Raw genomic sequence first — 21,359 nt, forward strand, 5'->3', positions numbered from 1 at the left:
TTATGATAAATTTTCTGTTCTCTTCGAATCGGAAGTCTTTTACTCCTGTAATTAGCAATGCCTGAACGAAAAAAAAAAAACGTTTTCATTGCCGTTTAGCTGAGTAAGATAAGTGGAATGCGCGACATAAAGTACAATTTTGATTAATCGTTGATTCGAAGAGGTACTAAACGCGTGGTCAATTTACCTGAGGTCGCGTGCATATAAATCCCTTGAATCACCGACGGCGATACAGTCTATCGACGTTTTCGATCGTGGCAAAGCGCAAACTGATCGGTAAGAAGCATGAACGCATCGAAGCTTTGGCTGCTCTTAACGTGCCTCGTCGCCTCGGGAATTATTTTAATTCATGCTGGCTCGGTAAGTGAAATATTTCCTCTACTGTCTCGCAAACATTTTTATACGCAATTTGAACGGTTCGCAAGCTAGGCTGATCCCGCCGATTTTCGAAAAATGACCGCTGGCGTGAGGAAGAAATGTATCGCGGAAACGCAAACGACGCTCGGTAAGCAGATAAGCATATCATGCAAAAGATCTTACAATTACAACGTAACAATTTTTATTATTCCAGAGGATGTTGAAAACACTGAATACGGACACTTTCCCAATGACGTACGATTAAAATGTTACTTCAAATGTGCCCTCGAAAAGTTTAAATTGGTAAAGTATAATTATAAATCATCTTTGCTTATCAAATAGAAAAGTAGTCACTCTAGGAAACTTGTCTGATTCAGATGGACAATGACGGTACCATAAAATACAATATGATTAAAAAAATCATACCGGACGTTTACAGAGAAATAGCCGACGAGATGATCGATAGTTGTACCGATAGCTGTAAGTGTTTTAATATGACTCGTCGTACAGGCACGCGAACGCACACTCTTTAATTATGAACAGTTACACTTTTACTGAAAATGTTATCAATTTTTTTAGCCAAAAAGGACAAGTGCGAGAAATCCTTTAATTTTATGAAGTGCATGTTCGAAGTTAATCCCATAGTAAGTGAAATAATCTAATTTTCTATGTTCCGTTTTACCAAAAAAAAATATGTTCCTGTCTTTTCTTTTTTAGGCTTTTATCGCACCATAATGATTGCTCGTGACGAGTTTGTATAATTAGAAAATATAATGAAATAAAACTATTGTAGATTATAAAGCACATTTGTCGTAGTTTTATTCCAAGTGGATACCCTCTGTAATCGGGCGATAATTCGATTCATTTAAACGGCGCGAAAATCTGATACAATATTCTATTGTTCATTAGTTTGTTTATCAGGACGAATCAATAAAATGCCGATCACGTTTTACGCGGTTTGGTTTTCCTTTTGTTAATGTTCATTATTTGTTCAACGATGATGTCGTCGGTTCTCGGGTCGATAGGAACCGCTTGCATCGGGGCTCTGGTACTCGGAGCCGGTTTCGACCACCTTTCGACCAAAGCGCTCAACCATAACCACAGTTTCTCGCGATTAAAGAACGCGATTGTAACGAACATGATAAAAGGTAACGCGACTATGGACGTTTGATTCATGTCGCTTTGATCTACTTTCCGTTCCGCGTTGAACGTCAGTTTCACGTACTTGAACGACGAGTTTGCTTCGAAATAAAACGGCACCGTTCTGTACTTGTGTAACGTATGAGACAACGAAGACTCCAACTGTACAAAATACTTTCTACCGTCTGCTTGCAACGGCGGCAGATGAACAAGAAAACCAGCGTTGTAAGCGCTACCGATCTTACTAAACTGTTGAGCCTCTAACTTAGCTGTGTGTATAGGCGAATCGGGCATATCTTCTCTGCAGAGCTTTACTTTTAACGTACGATAGTGCTCCGGTTGCACGGATACAACGTGCACCGAGACGTCGGTTCGTGGTATCGGATGGAACACGACCAAACGAAGACCCCTAATGTCCGTCGAGGTTTTGATTGTTATAGACTCCGGACTGGTGCGCTGAATGTGCGCATTAACTTCTGCATTCGGTTTCAGCCGGAACACGTAAGTACACTAGACATTGGAAAGAAACAAAGATTAGATATCGGTAATGATGCTTAGACAAAATAAACCGCTTACTGTAGGCTGAAGTCCCCTGATTCGAAAGTTGCCATTTTCCTCGGTGGTCGCTTCTTCTTGAAGATGATCGCAATCTCCCTGACCTTGAATTTCCACCAACAAACCAGCTTCGGGTTCTCCGTTTAAAGAAGTCACGGAACCGTACGCGCTGAACGCGACTCTTTTACCGAAAAGATTCACTTTCACGGTCGCACCTTCCACGACTTTGATCATCTTCGAAGAAGGATCGAAACGATACTCCTTCATCATCGGTCTTAGATAATATTCGCCGGGAGAGAGAGAGTGGAAAATCAATTTTCCATCTTCGCCGGTTACGCTGTTCTTTCGGTAACTTTGTCCACCAGACAAGGATAACAAAACACCCTGTATTAGAAGTATAATAAATAAAGTAAAGCAATTGTTTCTTTCCTAATCATTCACCCTCGAGTTTTGGTTTAAAACGTACCTGCAACGAAGCATTGTCTGCTTGATCAGAAACCTGTACGATAATTTCAGCCAACTTGTGAGCTGAAAATATTCCGTTGGAATCGGGTCCTGTTATCACGAAACCTTCCTTTTCTGCAGTGACACTGATCAAAGGAAATTATGAACATTAGAAATCTTAAAAGCAAAAAAAATGAGTATGCATACCTATATTCTATTTTCCCATCTAAAGGACCAACACTGTATATTCCATCCTTTTGCGTAACTATTGTGTGAATAGGTAAACTTTTATCGTTTCCATATATTTGCACGGTAACTCCTTCTAATGGTGGATTGACTCTACCAGCAATGATCTGTACGATAGACAATATTCTATATTCTGATGAACTGGACTATTGATTGCAACAAATAAAATTACCTTTCCCATGTCACCGACAAACGTGGCGATGTCATTCTGACAGTCATTCACACCTAATACTTTCAACGACGGAGGAGTAAAGAGAAGAACGTCCGACAGGGGTGTTATAGCGTAAACGTTGTCTGTCTTTGCCTTGAACTCGAATTCGTATTTATACGCATCCTCCTGGCGCACCGATTTTAATGGTCCAAGTCTGTTCATTAACGATTATGAAAAATATGTTAACGTGTTTTCAGAACATCTGAAATTGAACAGGTGCTTGCTTACGTCATGACGTCTCCTGCATTTTCGATCTTCACTTTAATTCCATCTGACAAGGAACCACTTAAAATGCTTCCTTTGTGACTGTGTTCCGTTGAATGCAACATAACTGGAGAAAGAGCATTGGTGTCCCACGTGTACGAAGTTTTGTCGTAAACGTGACAACTTTTCGGGACGAACGTGTACGTTCCAGGTTCGGACACGCAATGCTTCGTACTCCCTTTGCTTAAAGGTAAAGTTAATTTCTTTGCCTTTGGATCGTTTGGTTCCGAGTACTCGACGATAGTATCGTGAGAAGATATGAAGGTAACGGAGAATCCAGTCTGTTGGAAGGGTGGTAATTCAGCTCGCTCCGAAGTTACTGAAATCCTGTAACTTGGACTTTCCCAGCAAAAGATGTCGTTATCTATCAAGACTTCGTAATGACCGGGTAACACGTCCGTGAACTGATAACGGCCATCTGTGTGATAAAAAACAACTTCACAGGCGACACAGTAGTACCAAATAGACTCATAGAACAATATTGCCATAACAACGAGAACGCGCAATATAATCTGTTATACTTCGTATGAAATTGTTACTTCGATTCTATCCACGAGTGCTCGTTATTACAGCTCCGACAGAAAATAAGATTGGAGCGTTAAGTAATGCAAGTTCATAAATGAACTAAATTCTTACCCTTTGATTGAATCGTTTTTACCGTAATCCCATCAAGTACCTTCAGCGTGACAGAAGCCTGACTGCAATCGGTTCCAGCTAAACATTTCACCGTGCCTGTTAGCGTTGCTTTTAATTGTAAAAAGTTAACGTTCTGCACCGGTTGAGATGACACGTCGATCGTTTGTTGCAGTGGGAAAAATCTGTGAATTTGTGTCGGTCAGAAGACATCGCTGGATGATCAGGTAGAAGAAGTAATAGAGTCCACTTACTGGAGGCCTTCGGCTCTTTCTTCGGCACTCACGACAACGCTCAACTGATACCTGTCGGGGGCGAGGTACAAGCAAAATTCTCCTGTTCTAGGGTCTGTATCTATCTCTTTGTTAAACGTAGCGGCGATATTCTGTATGGAAACTTTACGATGGTGTAGAGTTCCCTTTGCTGAAAGGGTAACTTTGCCACAGACTTTATACGCTGCTGGTATTAGAACAGGAAGTTCTGGAGAACTGGGAGAGATCTTAACTGATACTTCATTGAACATCAAGTCTTCTGTATATAGGAAATTATACAAAATACAAAATGAACCGCTTGAATAAGAAAAATGAGTAATTAGAAAAATATTCTGTATATACCGCTTTCAGCTTTGAGAGTATATTGGCCAGCTTTCATATTATCCAATACATATTTTCCGTTTTTATCCGTGGTGGCGATTTCCTTTTGCGAGAGTAACACCTTTGCTCCTGCTAAAGGATCTCCATCGATGGCGGTACGAACGATACCGTTCACAGTGAAGCCAGTTACTTTGAATCCTTGACGTAACACCACGCTACTGTGGCTCACTTTGAATGACAATTCGGATGGTTGTACATCGAATTTAGTTTGGGCACCAGCGTAATAAGGAACAAGTTTATATTCGCCGGGCGACAAGCTTGGAAACACGAATTTACCAGTTTTGTCCGATACAACGTGACAAAGAGGTTTCTTAAGCTCTAGGTCTTTACTGACGGGCGTTGTAGCACAATTTTTAGCTACACCATTCTGTATTGAAATTAGTAGATTAGATCTGATTAGATTTGGGTGTTAAAATAAATAAAAATATGAGAAGGGATCGGAATCTTACACCGAAAAGAAGGAATGTTACGCCGCTTACTGCTTCTTCTTCACTGGTAACTCGTCCACTTACGTCATATCCGTAAATTACTAAACTACCATCTGGAAGTTCTGTGTTGCCTTCTTGCACTGTTACTTTGACAGTACCCGTTTTTATCATCCAGCTGAAATTAAAATTAAAACGATGATATTTTTAATAGTATAATTAGATTCAAGGATTCATGGAACTTACACAGGATGAGATGCAACAAGAACATATTTTCCATGTTGTAATGGAGTGAAATAAAAGATACCACCTTCTGTAGTAACTGTTGTACCAACAGGTACTTGTAAGTTGTCTTCTTTATACAATGTAACAGTAATACCTTTAGGGCCAGAGTCTGATCCTAAACTGGTAACCTAAAGTATATTAAATTCTTAATCATATGGAGAGGCTAGGAAATGATCTTTTCAAAAACAATTATAAAAATTAATTTACCCTGCCTGTGATACCGAAACCTTTAAAAGTAAAGTTAATATCTTTGCCTTGACTGCATGCATCTGTGGTTCCATCCACATTCAATAAAATTTCTGTAGGCTCAAAGCTCCATCCTTTGGGTGGATCTACCTAATTGATTGAATTACATAATACTATCACTATTCATTATCTATTTCTTTATCGAATAGACTGGTGTCAGACTTCAGTTACCTTTAATATGTATTCTCCCTTGTCATATAAGGGAAGAAAATAATAACCATTATTAGGAGCACACTCTGTATAGTCCTTAAGACTACCAGCTTTTGTGTATCTAAAATGAATAAAAATTTAAGTCATTATTGACAGGTTTAATTTAAACATGTTACGTGATTTGTCAGTAAAAGGGAACTGATTATACTACTCACAATTTTATCTGAACTTTTGAGAAATCAATCTCGGCATGACTTTTTAAAAATCCACCACAGCCTAAAATATCTTCGGCGCTACAATACGCTATTAACATGCAAAAATAAAATAAATTAAGAGATATTGTTCGTTTCATGTTTATCTTTCTTTCCTAACATTTATACACGCTGCCAGCGAATAACGTGTTCACGGCAATGATCAAATGACTTGTGTTACATGCTGCGCGACCACAGCGACACGTAGTTTTAATAAACGAAAGCCTGTGAGTTTGAGTGGACACGTCTTCGTCCTCTAAGTGTCAGTATTTTGGGGGTCCCTAACACCCCCAGATGAAAATAATCCTGCCTGTTTTACCGTCCCCCTTTTTAACAAAATCGCGTTCTCCATTATCGATTGAAGTAAATGTACTATTCCGGTGCATGCGCATGCGTTATACGATTTAAATGTTGCTTAGCTGTTTACGTGAAAGATACGTTTTGAAATTAATTCATAACGTTTGATTGTTTGCAAAAACGATACACGTTTGTTCAGAGAACGTTCAGGTATCGTTAACTGTTGCCACTAATTTGAGTATGTTTGTGTAGAAAGTGTATCATTTTGCGAGAGTACGAATTGACGGTCTGTAACATAACCTCAACTGATTACAATATTATTAAAAGTAATTATTGGATAAGAAGGAAACAAAGTTTTGGGAAAATGGTGAAGATATCGTTGCAAATAAAAGTAACGCTAGAGAATATACAAGAACTTAGACCAGCGGGACCAGAGTTCAGATGGTATCTGAAGGTCTGTTGCAGCAATTGTCGTGAGGAATCAGAAAAATGGGTTTACATGTCTTTGAGCGAAACCGTTCCATCTCAAAAAGGACACGCAGTAAATCATTTTGTGAACAAGTGTAAACTCTGTAATCGTGAGAACACTTTGACGATTTTGGAAGATTCTGTAAAACCGTTTGTCGTAAACGATACCGATGAGCATCTAGAAAAATTTCAAACGATCGTTGTATTCGATTGCCGTGGCCTCGAACCCTCCGATTTTTCGCCAAGAGCAGGATGGGTTGCTAAAGCGGTAGACAATGGAAAAGAATTTACGGACGTCGATTTATCCGAAGGAGAATGGGTTGATTACTGTGATATAATTAAACAGCCTGTTGGCATTTACGATATCGAGTACAGATTCGAAAGAATGAAACCGTTAAATCATTAAAACCGATGTTTTATGATTAAGAGACTGGATGCAATGTATCTATTTAGTATGTAAGAATTAGGAAGTTTGCATTTCTATTTGCTTGTGTAATGTTTCATGTTTCATGTTTTGTATAGCTTCAGTTCATATTCTATATACTAAAGCGTGTTTGTAGATACCTGTATCTATCTAATCGCAATTACTTTTGTTTCTTTATAAGAATTGTATGAATGTAAAAGCATTGAAAATACAATTACTTTGCATACATATTTTTTTGTTTGCATTCTGTAAAAATCATCAAGTTCCTATAAACACAACAAACCGCACTATTTTTACTAGCGTTTAAAAACGAACACATAAAACTATGGAAGCCTGTCTACATGTAGCATTCCCTACAACTAGAACAGATACACGCATGTTTCCAACGACGTAATATAATTTATTCATAATCATATAAAAAAAGACCATTTAATCTTGTAAATGGTTTAGTACACAGAAAATTTGCAACAATATCGTGTCCCGTTAATGTTAATTCGAAACTGTCGATCATATACCCTGCACAAATGTAACCAGATGACTAGCAATGCTTGTTAACAGGGGAACAGTTTGAATGTTTCATTCGCTAACCATTCGACGAGTCATCGAAGATTTCAAGCAAGACTACAACTCTTCATTTACATCTTCGGAATGTCTCGATCTACTTAATCAGCTAAAGTAATGAGAAATCATAGTAATAATAATAATATGAATAATAGTAATTAATAACGGTAGTAATGACACTATAGTAATCGTCATATCGTTTACGTGGAGCGTTTAAAGAAAAAAAAAAGTAGATCTCTATTCGATTAAAAACTAAGTATATGTACAGGCATTGAGTATAAAAAAAAAAAAAAAAAAAAGAATTCATCCGAATCACGGTGCACCGTGATGGATGGCACGAAAACGTTCCACGAGTTACGTCGATAACTCTTAAAACTGGCTATGCAAGTTGTAATCACAGTTTTCAACGAAACCAGCGAATAAATCACAAAGAGGGATGATGGTTTCCATAAAACGGCTGTAGATATAAACAGTTGTTTAGTTCGATAATAATCAGCTAGCTAACTAGCGCACTAGTATTTTTTTTCTACCACTATTGTCCTCTAATTATTTTCATTTACTACGGTGTCTCTAGCACATCTAACACAAACATAAATATCGTGCGCGTATTACGAATCGTCGTTCTCGATGAACTGTTTTTAACATATAAATCACATGTAAATAATCGTCATTGAACGCTTACGTCTAACAATAATATCGATAACACTATCAGTCTATTCTCGCAAAAATATCACTGTGTTTTTCAAAGTATTCATTCTATCACGTCAGAGTGAAATTTCCGCGAAACGTTCGTTAACAAAAGAGAAATAGAAAAAAAGGAGGAAAAGAACGTTGGTAACGTTTTTACGTACGATTTACGATAAAGAAAAATGAAAGTTTCGCAGCGATCGACTCTGACGAGTATTATAATGGAAGATGACGATTTTTCCACGTAACGCGATGTTTCTCTACGAAACTGAAAGGAAAACGATACTAGCAACAGCTGTCTAATAGTACGAACTCGTATTTAGCGTATTTAGCTGATTCAACTAAACGGCTCTCTAATGCTACCGTGCTAGACTATTATCTTTGGTATACTAACGGGGAAACGTTACGTTTCACCGACAAAATCGACTACAAATTTGCCCCTAGTCCGTTTACCGTGGCTCTCTTCTTTCGATAGTACGAATTACCAAGTAGAAATAGGAACATTACGAGTATGTGATATACGTGAGATGTAAAGCGTGTATTCTCGATGCGAAGGAAAACTACGCTATCAAACGTTTCAACGAAAATAGATAATCGACTCGATAGAGGAGAAAGATCAACGCGGTATTCTAATTAATTTTGTCTCATAAACGAATTAAGGAGAATAGATCGCGAACAGATTGCTTGGTCGTTGAAAGAAAAGGAACGGAAGAACGAAGAGCGGGGAACAGATCGCGAGAGAACGATACTCAGAAAATATTTAAAATTCTGAATTTTGAGTCTCTTACCGTGTAGACAGGCAGAAAAATAGATCGATTCCCTTCTAAACGATTTAGGTAGAGATTCAGCTATGCTGCGCACCGTTGATTCCCGGGTGTCTCGATTTTCGAGAAGATCACATTATTAATTCGGTTACAACGTTACACGAGGAGAGAAGGAGAAGGAGAGCAATCGATTATCCTCGAGGATAAAAATCGAACCGTTTTCCGAAAGAGGACTGGGGTACCAGTCGATTACCGTTTCCCGCCACCTCCTTGTTAACCCCTCGCCATCTTGTTTCGTCACGTAACAAAGCTGTACGTTCCTCGATCGCTAATTCAACGAGGAGGTTCAAGGTAATCGGTTGGTCATCACCGGTTCCAAGCAAGTTTGCTTCAGAGTCGCTGATTGATCCTCGAGGCTTCGTTTCAGACCCTCGATGGTTTGCATCAACATCTGTCTTCGCAATTGCGATAGTTGGTGTTGGAAGATCTGCGAATCCTGAGCGTTTGCGTTTGCAGTTAATCGTTCCTGCCGCAACCGAGCTACTTTTTCCCTTAAAGATCGCCTTGAGTCGTCTATCGTGGAACAGCAAACAGTTTAACAGATTGCAAGGAAATCCTTAATTAATTGAAGAGATTACGTACCGGTATCGTCGGTGGCAGTGTCGCCGTCTGAATTTCTCAGCACCACCTGTTCTCCCAACGTCTTTTGAATTCTATCGTAAGTAGTGCTACCAGCGTACACTTTCCTTTTAACCGGCTCGCTTTGCGGGCAATAGGAAGAAGCTTCTTTGATAGGGCCCATATCGATCGACCTGTTAAAAGAGCATAAAGTAATACGTTTATTCATTTCTGAAAGAAATACGGCAAGGGTTAAAAGTCACCTGAAAGTCATCAGAGGTGCCCTTCTTCTAACATCGCATTTCTCCTCAGAGTCCGACGAGCTCGAGGTGACACCCTCCTCTTTACCGGACAATTTCGAGACGCGACAGTCTCGATTCGAATCGGAGGGGTCTCTCTGAGCCAAGATAGCGCGAGCTCTATTCTGTATGCAAACCTGAGAACGCGCAAAAGGTGCCTCGAGGTCCGGTCGAAGGATACCATTGCAATTCAAAGGCGTCGCTCCTCGTCTTCCTACGTTACGTTCTTCATTGTCCTGCTGTTCGGAAACTTTGGACCTCGGATAGCGAAGAAGGCTGTTAGTAGGCGAAAGTCCAGGCGACGTTCTTCTCGAGGGAAGCGGAGAGTCTGGCGAACATTTAATCGGCACCGTTGCGTCCTGTCTATTGTAAGGGTTGTCATTCAAGTGGAATCCGGTGACGGGAGACGTGTTTCGCTCTACCAGTCGACGCATCGGGGAATTAGACGGAAGAAATTGTCTCTTGGGACTGGTGTGCTCTATATCTTTGATGCTACCGCTTTGTAACTCTGGTTGGGAGTTCCTGCTCTTCGACAGAGCAAGCTCGATATTCAATTCGGTGTTTTTAATCAGCTCGACGCGTTTGTTTGCAAGGCCGTTGTGAAATTTACGAGAAGGCGATGGAACTATCGGTACGCTGTGTTGATTCTTCTGCATGTTCACCAAGATATTCTCCGCCTCGAGGATCAGCTCACGGTACTTTTTATCCGCTTCCTTGTCCGCCTCCATCAAAGCGATCTCCGAAGCGAACGTGGTCATGTAAGCATTGCCGCCTATTCGTCGCCTCACGATGTTACCATTCACGTAACTCACCTATGAATAGGGGAGAATTACAATAGGATTACAAGAACAGTTAAGAATAACAATGAAGTTAGCGCTTTTCGCATATTTACAGAATTGGAACGTCTTTTGACGATCTCCTCGCTATCGAGGCCGGTGATTCGAGCAACCGATCGTTCGTCGTTCGATCTCATAGGCGACAGATTCTTGTTGACGTCGTGTTTCCGGCGACGAAGACAGATCGGCGTGCCACCGACGCTTCTGCTACCCTGATTGAAGCCCGAATTCTTCAACAGCATTCTCTCCACCAGCACGCGGTTCAGATTCGCCGTCTCCTCTTCGTCCTCGTCGTCATCGTCGTCGCCTTCGCCAATTTCCTCGTTACCGCCACGGCCAACGTCCCGTTTCTCCATGTTCGATTTACGACGCTGAGAAATTCTCTTCTTGCGTTTTTCGCCCTGTTGTTTCTCGTCCACCTTCTTGTATCGCGCGCTTTGCCTCTTGGCGCTATTTTTCACACTGATCGACCTAAAAACAGTAACCACGTTGTATCGATCGTTCAACCTCGCTAAAAAAAAAAAAAAGGAGTAATTGATCTGCCTCACCTTTGAAGCATCGTCGCATCGTCCCTGTTTCTGCGTCTCATCAACGACTCCCGCAATTTGCTGCTCCGTCGAGCGGGTTCACCGGTGAACGCAAAGTAGGTACAATGGCCGGTATTGGTAAAGGGCGCGGAACAGTCAAGATTGTCGAGATCGAGGAACGAGGAGCCGTTATCGATATAATCGAAATCGTCGTTTTCCAACGGATCGTTCTCGTCGCCGGCGTCTCGCGCGGCGTCCGCGTCCGACAGCGAGTCGATGTAATCCTCGCAGTCGGTCGGGTCGCTGTCGGATAATATGTCCGTCTCTTTCTCGTACACGTAACTCTCGTCGAATTTCCCCATCATCTCGTTCAACGTGATATCGTCCTCGGACGATCTGACGCTTCGCGTCACCGACGAACCGGACGAGCCGTTACCGTTGCCGTTATCGTTACTGCTACCGCTATGGTTGTTGTTGCTACCGCTACTTCCGTTGCTGCCGCTACTGCTGCTACTGCGACTGCTGCTGCTGCTTCGCCGTTGCACCGACAGAGATATCTTTGGACGAATCTCCAGCCCGGACGCTATTCTCCAATTATGATTTATCCTGTTACAAAGAAGAAGACTTTAAAGAAACGCGAAAATAAATAAGCAAGTAGAGAAGAAAGGATGTTCGAGGGTATTTCAACGACACTAACGGACTTCTTCCAGCGCTGAGGCTCTCTTGCTTCAGATCTCTTCTTGCGAGACTCTCTTTCGCGCTGTTTACGTTCACGTCGCTGGCGCTACCCGAAGATTCGGTTAATTTCAAGCCAGAGCCGCTGCTGGTATCGTCCAGATTCAGTCTGGACTTGAAGCCGTTGCTACTGGAGCCGGACGAGTTGGCCGAAAGCCACGGATTAGTTCGAATTCGAGATCGTTCCCGGGGCGACTGGACCGTGGGCGAGAGCAGCGGCGGTGGTATAGACGAGGGTACAGCTTGGTTGCTTCTCGACGAGTCCGCTGAAAACGACTCGGTCCGTCGATGGTACCTCTCTTGTTGCGTCTGTGATTGCGCTAGCTGTTGCTGCTTCGGTCTCTGCTTTCCCAGACGTTCGCTGCTCTGTTTGTAACAAAGTTAACGATCACTCGCGATTGTTCCGCCGCTCAAAAGGGAGACGGATCGATCGTTTCCGGTTGCCCTGGCCAGCCTGCGTCCCTCTTTTCGCTCCTTTTTTGCGAACGATCGATCGGAGGAGATAGAGAGAGGCAAGGTGGCTTTCGAAAAAGTACAGCATCACCTCTGAAAGTGGCGCAAAAACGTCTTACCATTTTCAGAAGTAATCCTGACGAAACTTGGGAAAAGAAACGAAGTCGCGTTAAATCGACGTGACGTGCCTCGTTAGGGGTGCTGGTGCGAAGGTCTCTCGAAGGGTGATCGGTGTCTCTGCTGGTCATACTAGCGGAGAAGGACGGTTCGACGCTGTCGTCGAACTTCCCATGTCTCGAGTTTAGTGCAGCAGGCGGTTGATCCGCGGCGTCGATCGGCCTCTTTGGTCTGCCGTTGGCGTTCGCGGTACCTTGGACGCCGTTGCTTTGAAAATAATGAGTTCCGGTACGGATGTTGATGTAATATTCGGGGGGATAACTGGTTCCAGGCGAGGTACCGTCCGTCGAGTATCCGGTGCTGTACGCGCTTTCCGGAGAGGATAGATTGACGCTTGCCGTGCCGGCGGACGTGGCCGAGGAGGTGGTGACGGTGCCGCTGCGGCTGCTGCTTCCTTCGTGCAACCGGATTCCGTCCACGTTCTTCGTCGGCGAATCCACCGGATGAACCTGCAAAACGTCCGTTCGTATGATATGTTTGTTTTCGCGCGTTTAGCGAGCGAGGTACGGAGTAAAATTGAAGCGAGGCTCGTCGCCAGGGACGAATAAGTAGCGGCAAGTGGCGGTAAGAGATAAAGGGTGGAAGAGGGCAGCCGGTATTCGTCTAATTGGATAGCCAGGGCCCGGTAGAGGAAAACGAGCTAGTCGGAGAGAGGAGAAAGAAGAGGAAAAGCGGCTCTTTCAGCGGTCACGAAACAACGAAGCCAATTCTCCACAGCCCGTACCTCTTCTTTCTCCTCCTTTTCCCTGTTCTCACCCTTATTCTCGCAGACTCGTCTCGTTTTAAGGGCAGAGCAAAAAAGCTGCGCGGAGAAAAGGTCGACGCGAGACACCTAGGTACCGCGCGTAATTTTCGCGCTGTTCTCAAATTTTTTCTTACAAATCTGCTGTTCGCATCGGCCGGGAACGAAAGGGTAAATACTGACTTGATGCAATCCAGGAGATCTGTTGCCGGCGTAGTTTCTGGGAGAGTTGCAGTTCGAATCGAACCCCTTGTCACCCTTCTTCCTGTCCTTCTTCTTTTTCGATCGCACGATGTGTGCCTCCATCCACGTGCGAAATTTCGTCCCGAACATGTTGAGCGATGTTCGCCGTACGATTCGGCGAAGATTGCCTTAGTCGGAATTAGCCGATCGGAGCGAAAGAACTTTCCGCGTTCGTTCGTCCAGAGGCTGCCAGTCCTCTTGCTCGATTCCCGATCAAACCCCGCGATCTATACGCGGCCACGCGTCCATTTCGTTACCGATCGATTCGGTTCGCGCGCGGACCGACCGGCTCAGAACTCGTTGCCTTTTTTTACTCTTCGAGTGCCGCAGCTTCGAATCTCGCCAGCCAACTCGTCAACGTGTCAGCGTGTCAGCGTGTCAGCCGACGCGCGTTCAACTCCTCCTCGCGCCATTCCTCGACCATCCGAGCCAACGAATCTGAAACAGAAGAGAAATCGTAGTTTCGCCCGACGATCGCGGAGGAAGTCGTCGGTGTCGTGTAAGACTCTCCACCGACTGACTCACGCTCGCCTATCTTTGGAGAAGATTTTTCGCCTCGCGCTCCTTCGTGACGCGTTGTTCGTTCGCGAAACTCAAACGATTCCCTCCTCCATGGAAGAAGCTTGAAAATAGCCTACTCCGTTCGTTGATTTCGCGTTTGATCTCCGGCGACGATCGTTCCGGACGAACGATTATAAAGCGGGAAAAATAATTAATCAAAGAGGAACGCGTTTGAAACGTATCCGAAAGAAGGGAGAAGGGTCGTAGGTCGGCATTGATCGACGTTCCACCGAGAGCGAGCGAAAGTGTTTCTCTGTGGCGACAGGTAGGCTCAAAAGGAAAAACTATGCAAGGGGGAGGAAGAAGAAAGGGAAACGACGAGAAGGAAAGATTTTCGTGGGAACAAGGGAAAAGCGTCGACGTACGCGAGACGCTAATTAACAGGGAATCCAGCGATCGAGAGCGTCCTGGCGGAAATTTGTCGAAAGAATCGTCGAGCCGAGGGAAAGAATCGAAAGGTTCGCGTTTGTTCCTCATTGTACGACCGTCTTTTCATTGTCTACTTTATAAACGACGAGGTTCGAAGGCGACCGGACGAACTAACGAGAATCGAAATGAAAAGAAAGAAAGCCGATACAATGGCTATTTAGTAACAAGGAAGATATGTACAAGCGTCGACGCTTGACGCGTTACCCAATGGTTGCAGATGGATTAGATACGGTTAAGTCTATTGATTCGGACCAAATACGTGGAATACCTGATTACTGGGTTACCCACTAGGTATCTGGGTGGGCAAAGATTATCTAGCTACCTGGATATCTCTAAGACAACTTTACTTTCCTATTTTTCCCACGGCAGTTAGGTGACGCAAATTCTTAAAAATCATCTGCAATTAGCCAAGTTCACCGGTTTTACCCGTGAATTCGTGTTCGCGCTAGTCTGTCCGTTATCGATCATCGAACCAAACGTATTTACGACCTCTTCTCTCAGTTTCCCGTCGACCGAATGAAAAAGTAATTCGATCACGGCGTTGGTCGGAAATGGAAAGCTTCGGCGACGCGAGTGACAACAGGTCGTCGAGAAGGTTTGGTCCACGGTGATCCAGAGAACATCCCCGTCGCGACGCGTCACGTCGGCTGACGTTCTCGCGAACGAGGTGGCAAGCCTCGGCCCCGAGAACAAAAAGGGTAAGCATCGAGATAAGCAACGGATCGAGTCGCGGGACGGCTGCGGCAGAGGAAGAGGCAAGGCAGAAAAGGGTTGAGAAAAGGAAGGGTAGGAAAGATAGGCGCGAGCGGCTAGCTGCTAACGGAAGATGAAAGGGTTCGATTGAGCACCCCTGGCTGGCCTGCTACGGCAGGGTAACGTTGGTCGTCATGGCAACCCTTCCAGCTCTCTCGCCCTAGCCAACCCCCGGGATCTACGAGCCTCAGTGATCGATACCTTTCCACTGTCCGTCCCGATCTATCCTCGATCCTCGCGAATCACGATCGATCGCTGCGCTTCACGCGTCCCGCTGCGCTGCGGTGCATACACGGGTACAGGCCCTTCGTTCCGGGCCGTGTTTTTCATCGAACCATCGTTACGCGATACTTCCCTCATTTTTCTATTATTTTTCTCGCAACAGACACCAGTCGTAGGACGAATTAACGGGCTATAATTGGCCCTTGAATAACGCCGAATACACCGGTAATTAAAATGAAATTATGCGACGGAATAAAAAGTTGTTGAACAAAGAAAATTCGCGTATAATTTCCTTATAATATTATTCCTTGAAATCGCGGTAAATCCTCCCTCTCTGGCACCCGAGTTTCCTCGAAGCGTTTTCCCTTCTCAGCAACCTTGCGAGGAGGTGCAAAAGCTAGAAGCGATAAACACCTGGTACTGCATTCTCAACGACGACTAGCATAGTTGCATAGCTGTCGCCATGCGTTTAAATTATAGTGACAAAAAGCAAAAGGGAAAAATTTTGCTTTCAGCAGTTTCATGGGATCGAAAGCGTGAAATCGCTGGAGGCAGTCAGTGATACATAAGCTAGCGCGCGATGCAACTTCGGAAAAGGGAAACGTTTGATTTTTTATTTCACGGATCGACACCGGTCCGGGATCCTTGGGCGCGACGTTTCAATTTGACGAGGGGTGGAAAACGTGCAGGTCCGTTCGGTAAACGTTCAGCCCCCGGCTCGATTTACATTTTCGTTAATTTCGTTGCTTCGATACAGTCGGACGGTGACAATTTCACCGTCGGCTCGCGCGGACGTTAATTGCACGCGACGAGACGAGACGAGAGGAGCCGAGTCGAGTCGAGAGGAAACGCGGATATCGGAAATCGCGCGACAGAAATACTATTTGCTCTGGCGCGTGATCGACCGGAGTAATTAAAAATTGCCGATCCCCCGACTCTTCTGCGCTTACTCGAATCCCGCTATCGTCTGTTTTTCGTCCCGCACCGTTTGCGATGCCTGAAAAGTTGTAAAGGGCGAATTCGAAAAAAACGTTACACACGCACTCTACTGCCAACCCCTTTGACGAGATTTCTTTTGCTTTTACGCAGTCGTTGGCTTTCAGTCGTCGGTAAAAAGAGTTGTATCGCGTTTGCGTTAATTTTTCCTGGAAAGCATAGGTGCTCGTGGGACGATGGATAAGAATGGATTCGGTAAACGAGCGAACGGTCACGGTCCTCGAGACGTTTATACATTACGTCCCGGCAGATTCGTTTTGGACGATTGCCAAAATTATGCAATTCCAGGGTTACGCGGTCACCGGTGCATAGACCTTAATTAATCGAGTCTGAGGTAGGCTATTTTCGAAGGCTGCACCAGTCGAATTTTGGATAAGTTGTCTCAATTTCAAATCAAAATTTCATTACCGTCGCTCTTCTTCGTTTATAAAAGCAAGGAGGCTCGCGGATGCGCGAATGCAGATAGAAGAACCGCGTCGCGTCGCGGCTGCTTCGATTTAATCCTATTAGCACGCTTCTCTAAACAAAGCAGAATTAGTTTGAGCTGAATAGCGGCGTAGGAGGACGCGAGAGTGTCGTGTACCATCAAGAAGAAAGTACTATAGACGGTTGTTCGTCAAAGGAACTAGTTTCTCTTCGCTTACGCCCGGTTACTTGGTAACGGACAAATTGTCTGCTACCAGAGGGAAAGAGAGTGAAAATTGTACAACGAGTTGTACGCTTTCTTTACGCGGTAGCTGTCTAAGTAAATGAAAGAAGCAAAAGGGGCTCGCGTCCTCGACACAGTTTCGTTTTGGAATCGATGCTCTTATACGCTTGGATGATCCACGTGCGGTATGCTAAACAGGGAGAGAGTGTCTCTCGTTTTGGACAAGATAACTATAAAAAATAAACGAAATTTCGAGCAATTTGTACGTCGGTGAGTCTTAGATTTCGAAAGGGGAATCAGTCATTAAGCAAACACGAAAACGCGTAGGCGGATCCCTAACGCAACGGGGGTGCGTAAAGGCAAACGGGGTGGGTCTATTGCACAAAATCGATGGAATTACGAATGAGTGTACGTATAAAGAGATATTTCAGGAGAAAATTTCTAGGGGCGTCCCGTTCGCGGTCAATAAATTAAATAAGTACAATTTCCCGTTCGACGCGCGTACTTTTCGCCCCATCTGCCCGCTAGTCGTACGCGTGACAGCGCGTGGCGTATTCAAAGTACGCAAAAGATGTTGGAACGGGTGTTTGGCCCACGGCCAAACACACGAATTCACAGGGGAGACGAGTTAGTCGTTGTATCCCTGCACGGTGATTGTCAGTCTGGCAGCAGAGAGAATCGTTCGCCGCGTGTTTTATTCGATTTCGATAACGAGGCCACCTTTCCAGGTGGCGCGAGACGGGTACGTGAATGCAAATGAAACATTAAGCGGAATACGTCCGATGGGAGAAACGGCAAAAATGGCGTCCCCTTTGCTCCAGTTGTCGACGCACCCTCCCTCGAAACGACTAATTCGAACGAGCCACCCCTCGGATCCTCCTGACCAAAAATAATCCGCGGCGCCTCTCGCAGCTGCCCCGGAGCGAACGTAAAGCGCGGTCACGCGTTCCGTGGATATCCTCTTCGTAGCCACCGGTGTTATATCGGTGATAAATCGAAGGCGTTTCGCGATAGACGAGAAGAATGGAGAAAAATGTCGATCGCCGCGTCTCGTCGCGGACAAAGAGATCGCGCGGAAGGTAAGAAAGTATCGAAAAAGTCGATGAACCGTGAGAATTCACGGCTGCGGGGCAGAGGCGTCCGTTCGAATGGAAATTTGCCAGGTACCTCGGGGAAAAGTGGCTGGTTCGTTTCATAGAGAACGATCTGCCGCAACTTTTACAAGTAAGTGGATGTCTAACACGAAAGCTAGCCACCTTATCCAGCAACAATTTCTGCGAAAACCGTCTCTCGGCGGCTCCGCAAAAGCGGAAACTGGTCGACTAACGAAGGAACAAGTTTTTCCAGCAACCAGTGTTTCCCAACCTTTTTCCCCCGAGTTGCGATTTCCTTTTCTAACAACTTGGGAATCTCGACCTTCGTTTTCCTTTCATTTGCTAAAAATCTATGTTAACATCATCGGGTACTAGAATGTTAAAAAAGATGACTACAGCGACCCACAGCTCGGGAATCCAGGCTCTATTCTCTTCGTCTAGTTTTCTACTAGTCGGTCTATCGAGTCTTAAAAGGATAAAGAGAACATTCCTGGACAGCTTGGATGGCTGTTAACCGAGAAAGAGAAATTGACTCGTCGCTGGAATGAAACGCATACAAAGGCCAACGATGCGTTTACATAATAAAGCATTCTTTCTTCAAACGCATCATTCCGTTCCAGAGAAAACATTCAACGATCCGATCGGTCACGTATTTCCATTCCACCGATATGCACCCGTCGAGGAGATGAAATTTCAAGCGAAACTCGGGAAGAAAGGTTCGAATCGGAGATGGAAACGATGAATCGCGAGTGTCTCGCAGTTTCGAAGCGGAATGGGCGAGAGGAGGTACGAACAGAATGATAAAGAGGGCGAGGAGAGAAATGTTTTTGCCGAGTCCTCGTCGTGAGAAGGTCTGCCGTTTCCATTTTCCTCCCTTCGCGCGCCTTTCGCTGCCTGGACGAGAGCACGGGTAAAAGTAGAAAGTAGAAGCAGAAGTGCGAGTCCTCGGAACAAAGTGCACCACGAGAACTAGTCCCAACCGGAGTCAGGGGTTTCAGTCGACCCTCTGACAGCGAGACCGACGCGATTTCTATTCTCCGCGTGGCCCAAGGCAAACGCTCTTATGGCTGCCCTTCAAACGTTCAGGGCATTTCAGGGCATTTTGTGTACAGATCTCTTTTCAATTGGGAATTAATAATTAATGACAAAAGGAGGAAATTTAGGCCCGTCTTCCGAGACAACATTCGAACTGAAAGGGTTAAATCAAGCGCGAAGCGTCAACTCCTTTCCGGTTCCACGCTCCCGAATCTTGATCGACCGTTCATCCCCGGCTTTCGACATCACCTCGATACGTCTTCTACTTTTCATCGCGGCTCGATTACACCCGCACGCTTTTCGAGCGTGCCCCTTCAAAAATACTGGCTCGTTAGCGAGGCCGGAAGAGCCGCAATGCGGTGATTCGGTCGGACCGACGCTCGCTTAACTCTTCCCTGTGGAAACTTCGAGCACCGATGCGTCGTCGCTCAATTTCCGAGCTTCTGCAGCCATATTTTTCAAACAAACATCCCCCTCCCCCCCCGCTGCGAGTAGAGTGCCCTATCGCGTCGATCTCATATCTCCGATAAGATCGACCTTCCTCGTGCAGCTTCCGCAGGGACTTCTTGTTTAAAGTAAATATCGTGCGAAATCTCGAGGCGTGTCGCGCGATGCACGGCTAAGTATGCATCTAGAAACCGTCCAACAGAGTATCCGATGACCGGAGGCGGAAGTGGCTGGTAGCGTGAAGAAGACGAATAGCTGTTACGCTTAAAACGATTCCCATGCTCGTGCCGATGCACCCGAAGGATTTTCCTTCGCCTATGACACCATCCGAAAGCTGCGTTCGCAATATCGACTCGAGCGACAAATCTATTTTCGCTTCTCTCTATGAAACGATCGCGCGACAAACTCGCACCGCGGTTCACGTTTTATTGGCCCGCGGTTTAAATAGCTCGAAAGCTGTCCGTCTGGAAGAAACGTGGCGACCATCCGGACCAACGACATGCTTTTTGCCCTAGCGAGAAGCTTACCGAGCTCGTCCGTCGGGTCAACTTATAGGTTATGTAACGATAACGGCCGGTTCGCCCAAACGTCATAACGATCCCGAACAAAATGGAGTTTCTTATTTGTTGGAATTTTTCTTTCTTCTCTTTCGCGAGAACGATCGAGAGGGTAACGCGGTTCGCAACGACTCGCATTACGGTTACGACACGATTATTTCCAAGTACCCTATCTACAGCGTCCGAGAACGGTATCGGTTTCGTCGTACGATTACTCGGCTATTATCGGCGACTCTTGGAAGAGCCACGGAGCTGCAACTCGATCGCGAATTGGTTTCGCGTGGTGGACACGAGACGCATGGATGCGTCGCGTCGCATCGTGTGTGTCCGTGAGAGCGAAGAGAGAATCGAGCCTACCCACGATGCTGGAACGACAAATTCCGTTGAAATTTGAATCGTTCATTAGAGACTACAAATACAATACTTTTCCTGGTTTCCGTGTACTTTAGACAGCAATGAGATGAAAACGAATCCTTACCTCGTTTTCCATCGAACGTCATCCCCCATCGGTTACGATCTGTGGTTTTCACACAAGCGGCACACAATTATCACAAATTTATTTTCTTGAATTATCCCCGTGTTTCGATTCGATTTAGAAGCGAATCCTTCGAGAAGAGAAATCAAATGCACGGTGGATCCCGAGAGCACGATGCGACCGGCACGCGACAGTTGAAAGGAGCGCGAGCGAAACGTCCTACCTTACCGAGTGTCCGAGCGAGACTGAGCGCCTACTACGCACCCTTATTGGGCGGGCACGTTGCAGGGCCGTAGTCGAAAGGGGTTCCTCCCCCGCTTCGAACCTGGCTCTATCCTCTTCTATCCCCGGCTCTCTGTTCCGTCGATACGACGCATCCCTAGAGAATATCGACACGAACGGCCATACCCATCGCCGTGGGACTACGTTGCGTTCAATTACCGGATTTTT

General features: G+C 45.0%; 3 protein-coding genes across 3 annotated transcripts; 2 read left to right on the forward strand and 1 right to left on the reverse strand.

The window, feature by feature from the left end:
• Positions 1-220: 220 nt before the first annotated feature.
• Obp11 (odorant binding protein 11) lies at positions 221-1,163 on the forward strand. The gene is made up of 6 exons (XM_034329858.2): positions 221-360; positions 430-505; positions 572-660; positions 735-837; positions 937-1,001; positions 1,075-1,163. Exons 1-6 carry the CDS (start codon positions 286-288, stop codon positions 1,090-1,092), a joined length of 426 nt encoding a protein of 141 aa, XP_034185749.1. The 5' UTR covers positions 221-285; the 3' UTR covers positions 1,093-1,163.
• On the reverse strand, positions 543-21,161 carry LOC117606871 (uncharacterized). Its single transcript, XM_034329859.2, is given in 23 exon segments — positions 543-2,007; positions 2,074-2,436; positions 2,519-2,642; positions 2,704-2,849; positions 2,915-3,107; positions 3,182-3,635; positions 3,854-4,035; positions 4,105-4,381; positions 4,465-4,870; positions 4,953-5,106; positions 5,175-5,341; positions 5,421-5,549; positions 5,631-5,730; positions 8,692-8,751; positions 9,418-9,634; positions 9,704-9,873; positions 9,943-10,790; positions 10,871-11,285; positions 11,363-11,947; positions 12,039-12,442; positions 12,718-13,155; positions 13,632-14,129; positions 20,913-21,161. Coding segments are annotated over 22 exon segments (6,690 nt in total). The 5' UTR covers positions 13,782-14,129; positions 20,913-21,161; the 3' UTR covers positions 543-1,299.
• LOC117606868 (CXXC motif containing zinc binding protein) lies at positions 6,238-7,912 on the forward strand. Its single transcript, XM_034329855.2, has one exon. The coding sequence runs from the start codon at positions 6,522-6,524 to the stop codon at positions 7,029-7,031; it is 510 nt and encodes a 169-aa protein (XP_034185746.1). The 5' UTR covers positions 6,238-6,521; the 3' UTR covers positions 7,032-7,912.
• Positions 21,162-21,359: the final 198 nt, after the last annotated feature.

The sequence above is a fragment of the Osmia lignaria genome, chromosome 2 (assembly GCF_051020975.1).
Source record: "Osmia lignaria lignaria isolate PbOS001 chromosome 2, iyOsmLign1, whole genome shotgun sequence".
NCBI lineage: Eukaryota > Metazoa > Arthropoda > Insecta > Hymenoptera > Megachilidae > Osmia > Osmia lignaria.

Coding starts and splice junctions, on each gene's coding strand:
- LOC117606868 (XM_034329855.2), top strand. CDS start 6,522: ATGGTGAAGATATCGTTGCAAATAAAAGTAACGCTAGAGAATATACAA.
- Obp11 (XM_034329858.2), top strand. CDS start 286: ATGAACGCATCGAAGCTTTGGCTGCTCTTAACGTGCCTCGTCGCCTCG. Junction 361..429: donor TTTTAATTCATGCTGGCTCG/GTAAGTGAAATA, acceptor TTCGCAAGCTAG/GCTGATCCCGCCGATTTTCG. Junction 838..936: donor CGATAGTTGTACCGATAGCT/GTAAGTGTTTTA, acceptor CAATTTTTTTAG/CCAAAAAGGACAAGTGCGAG.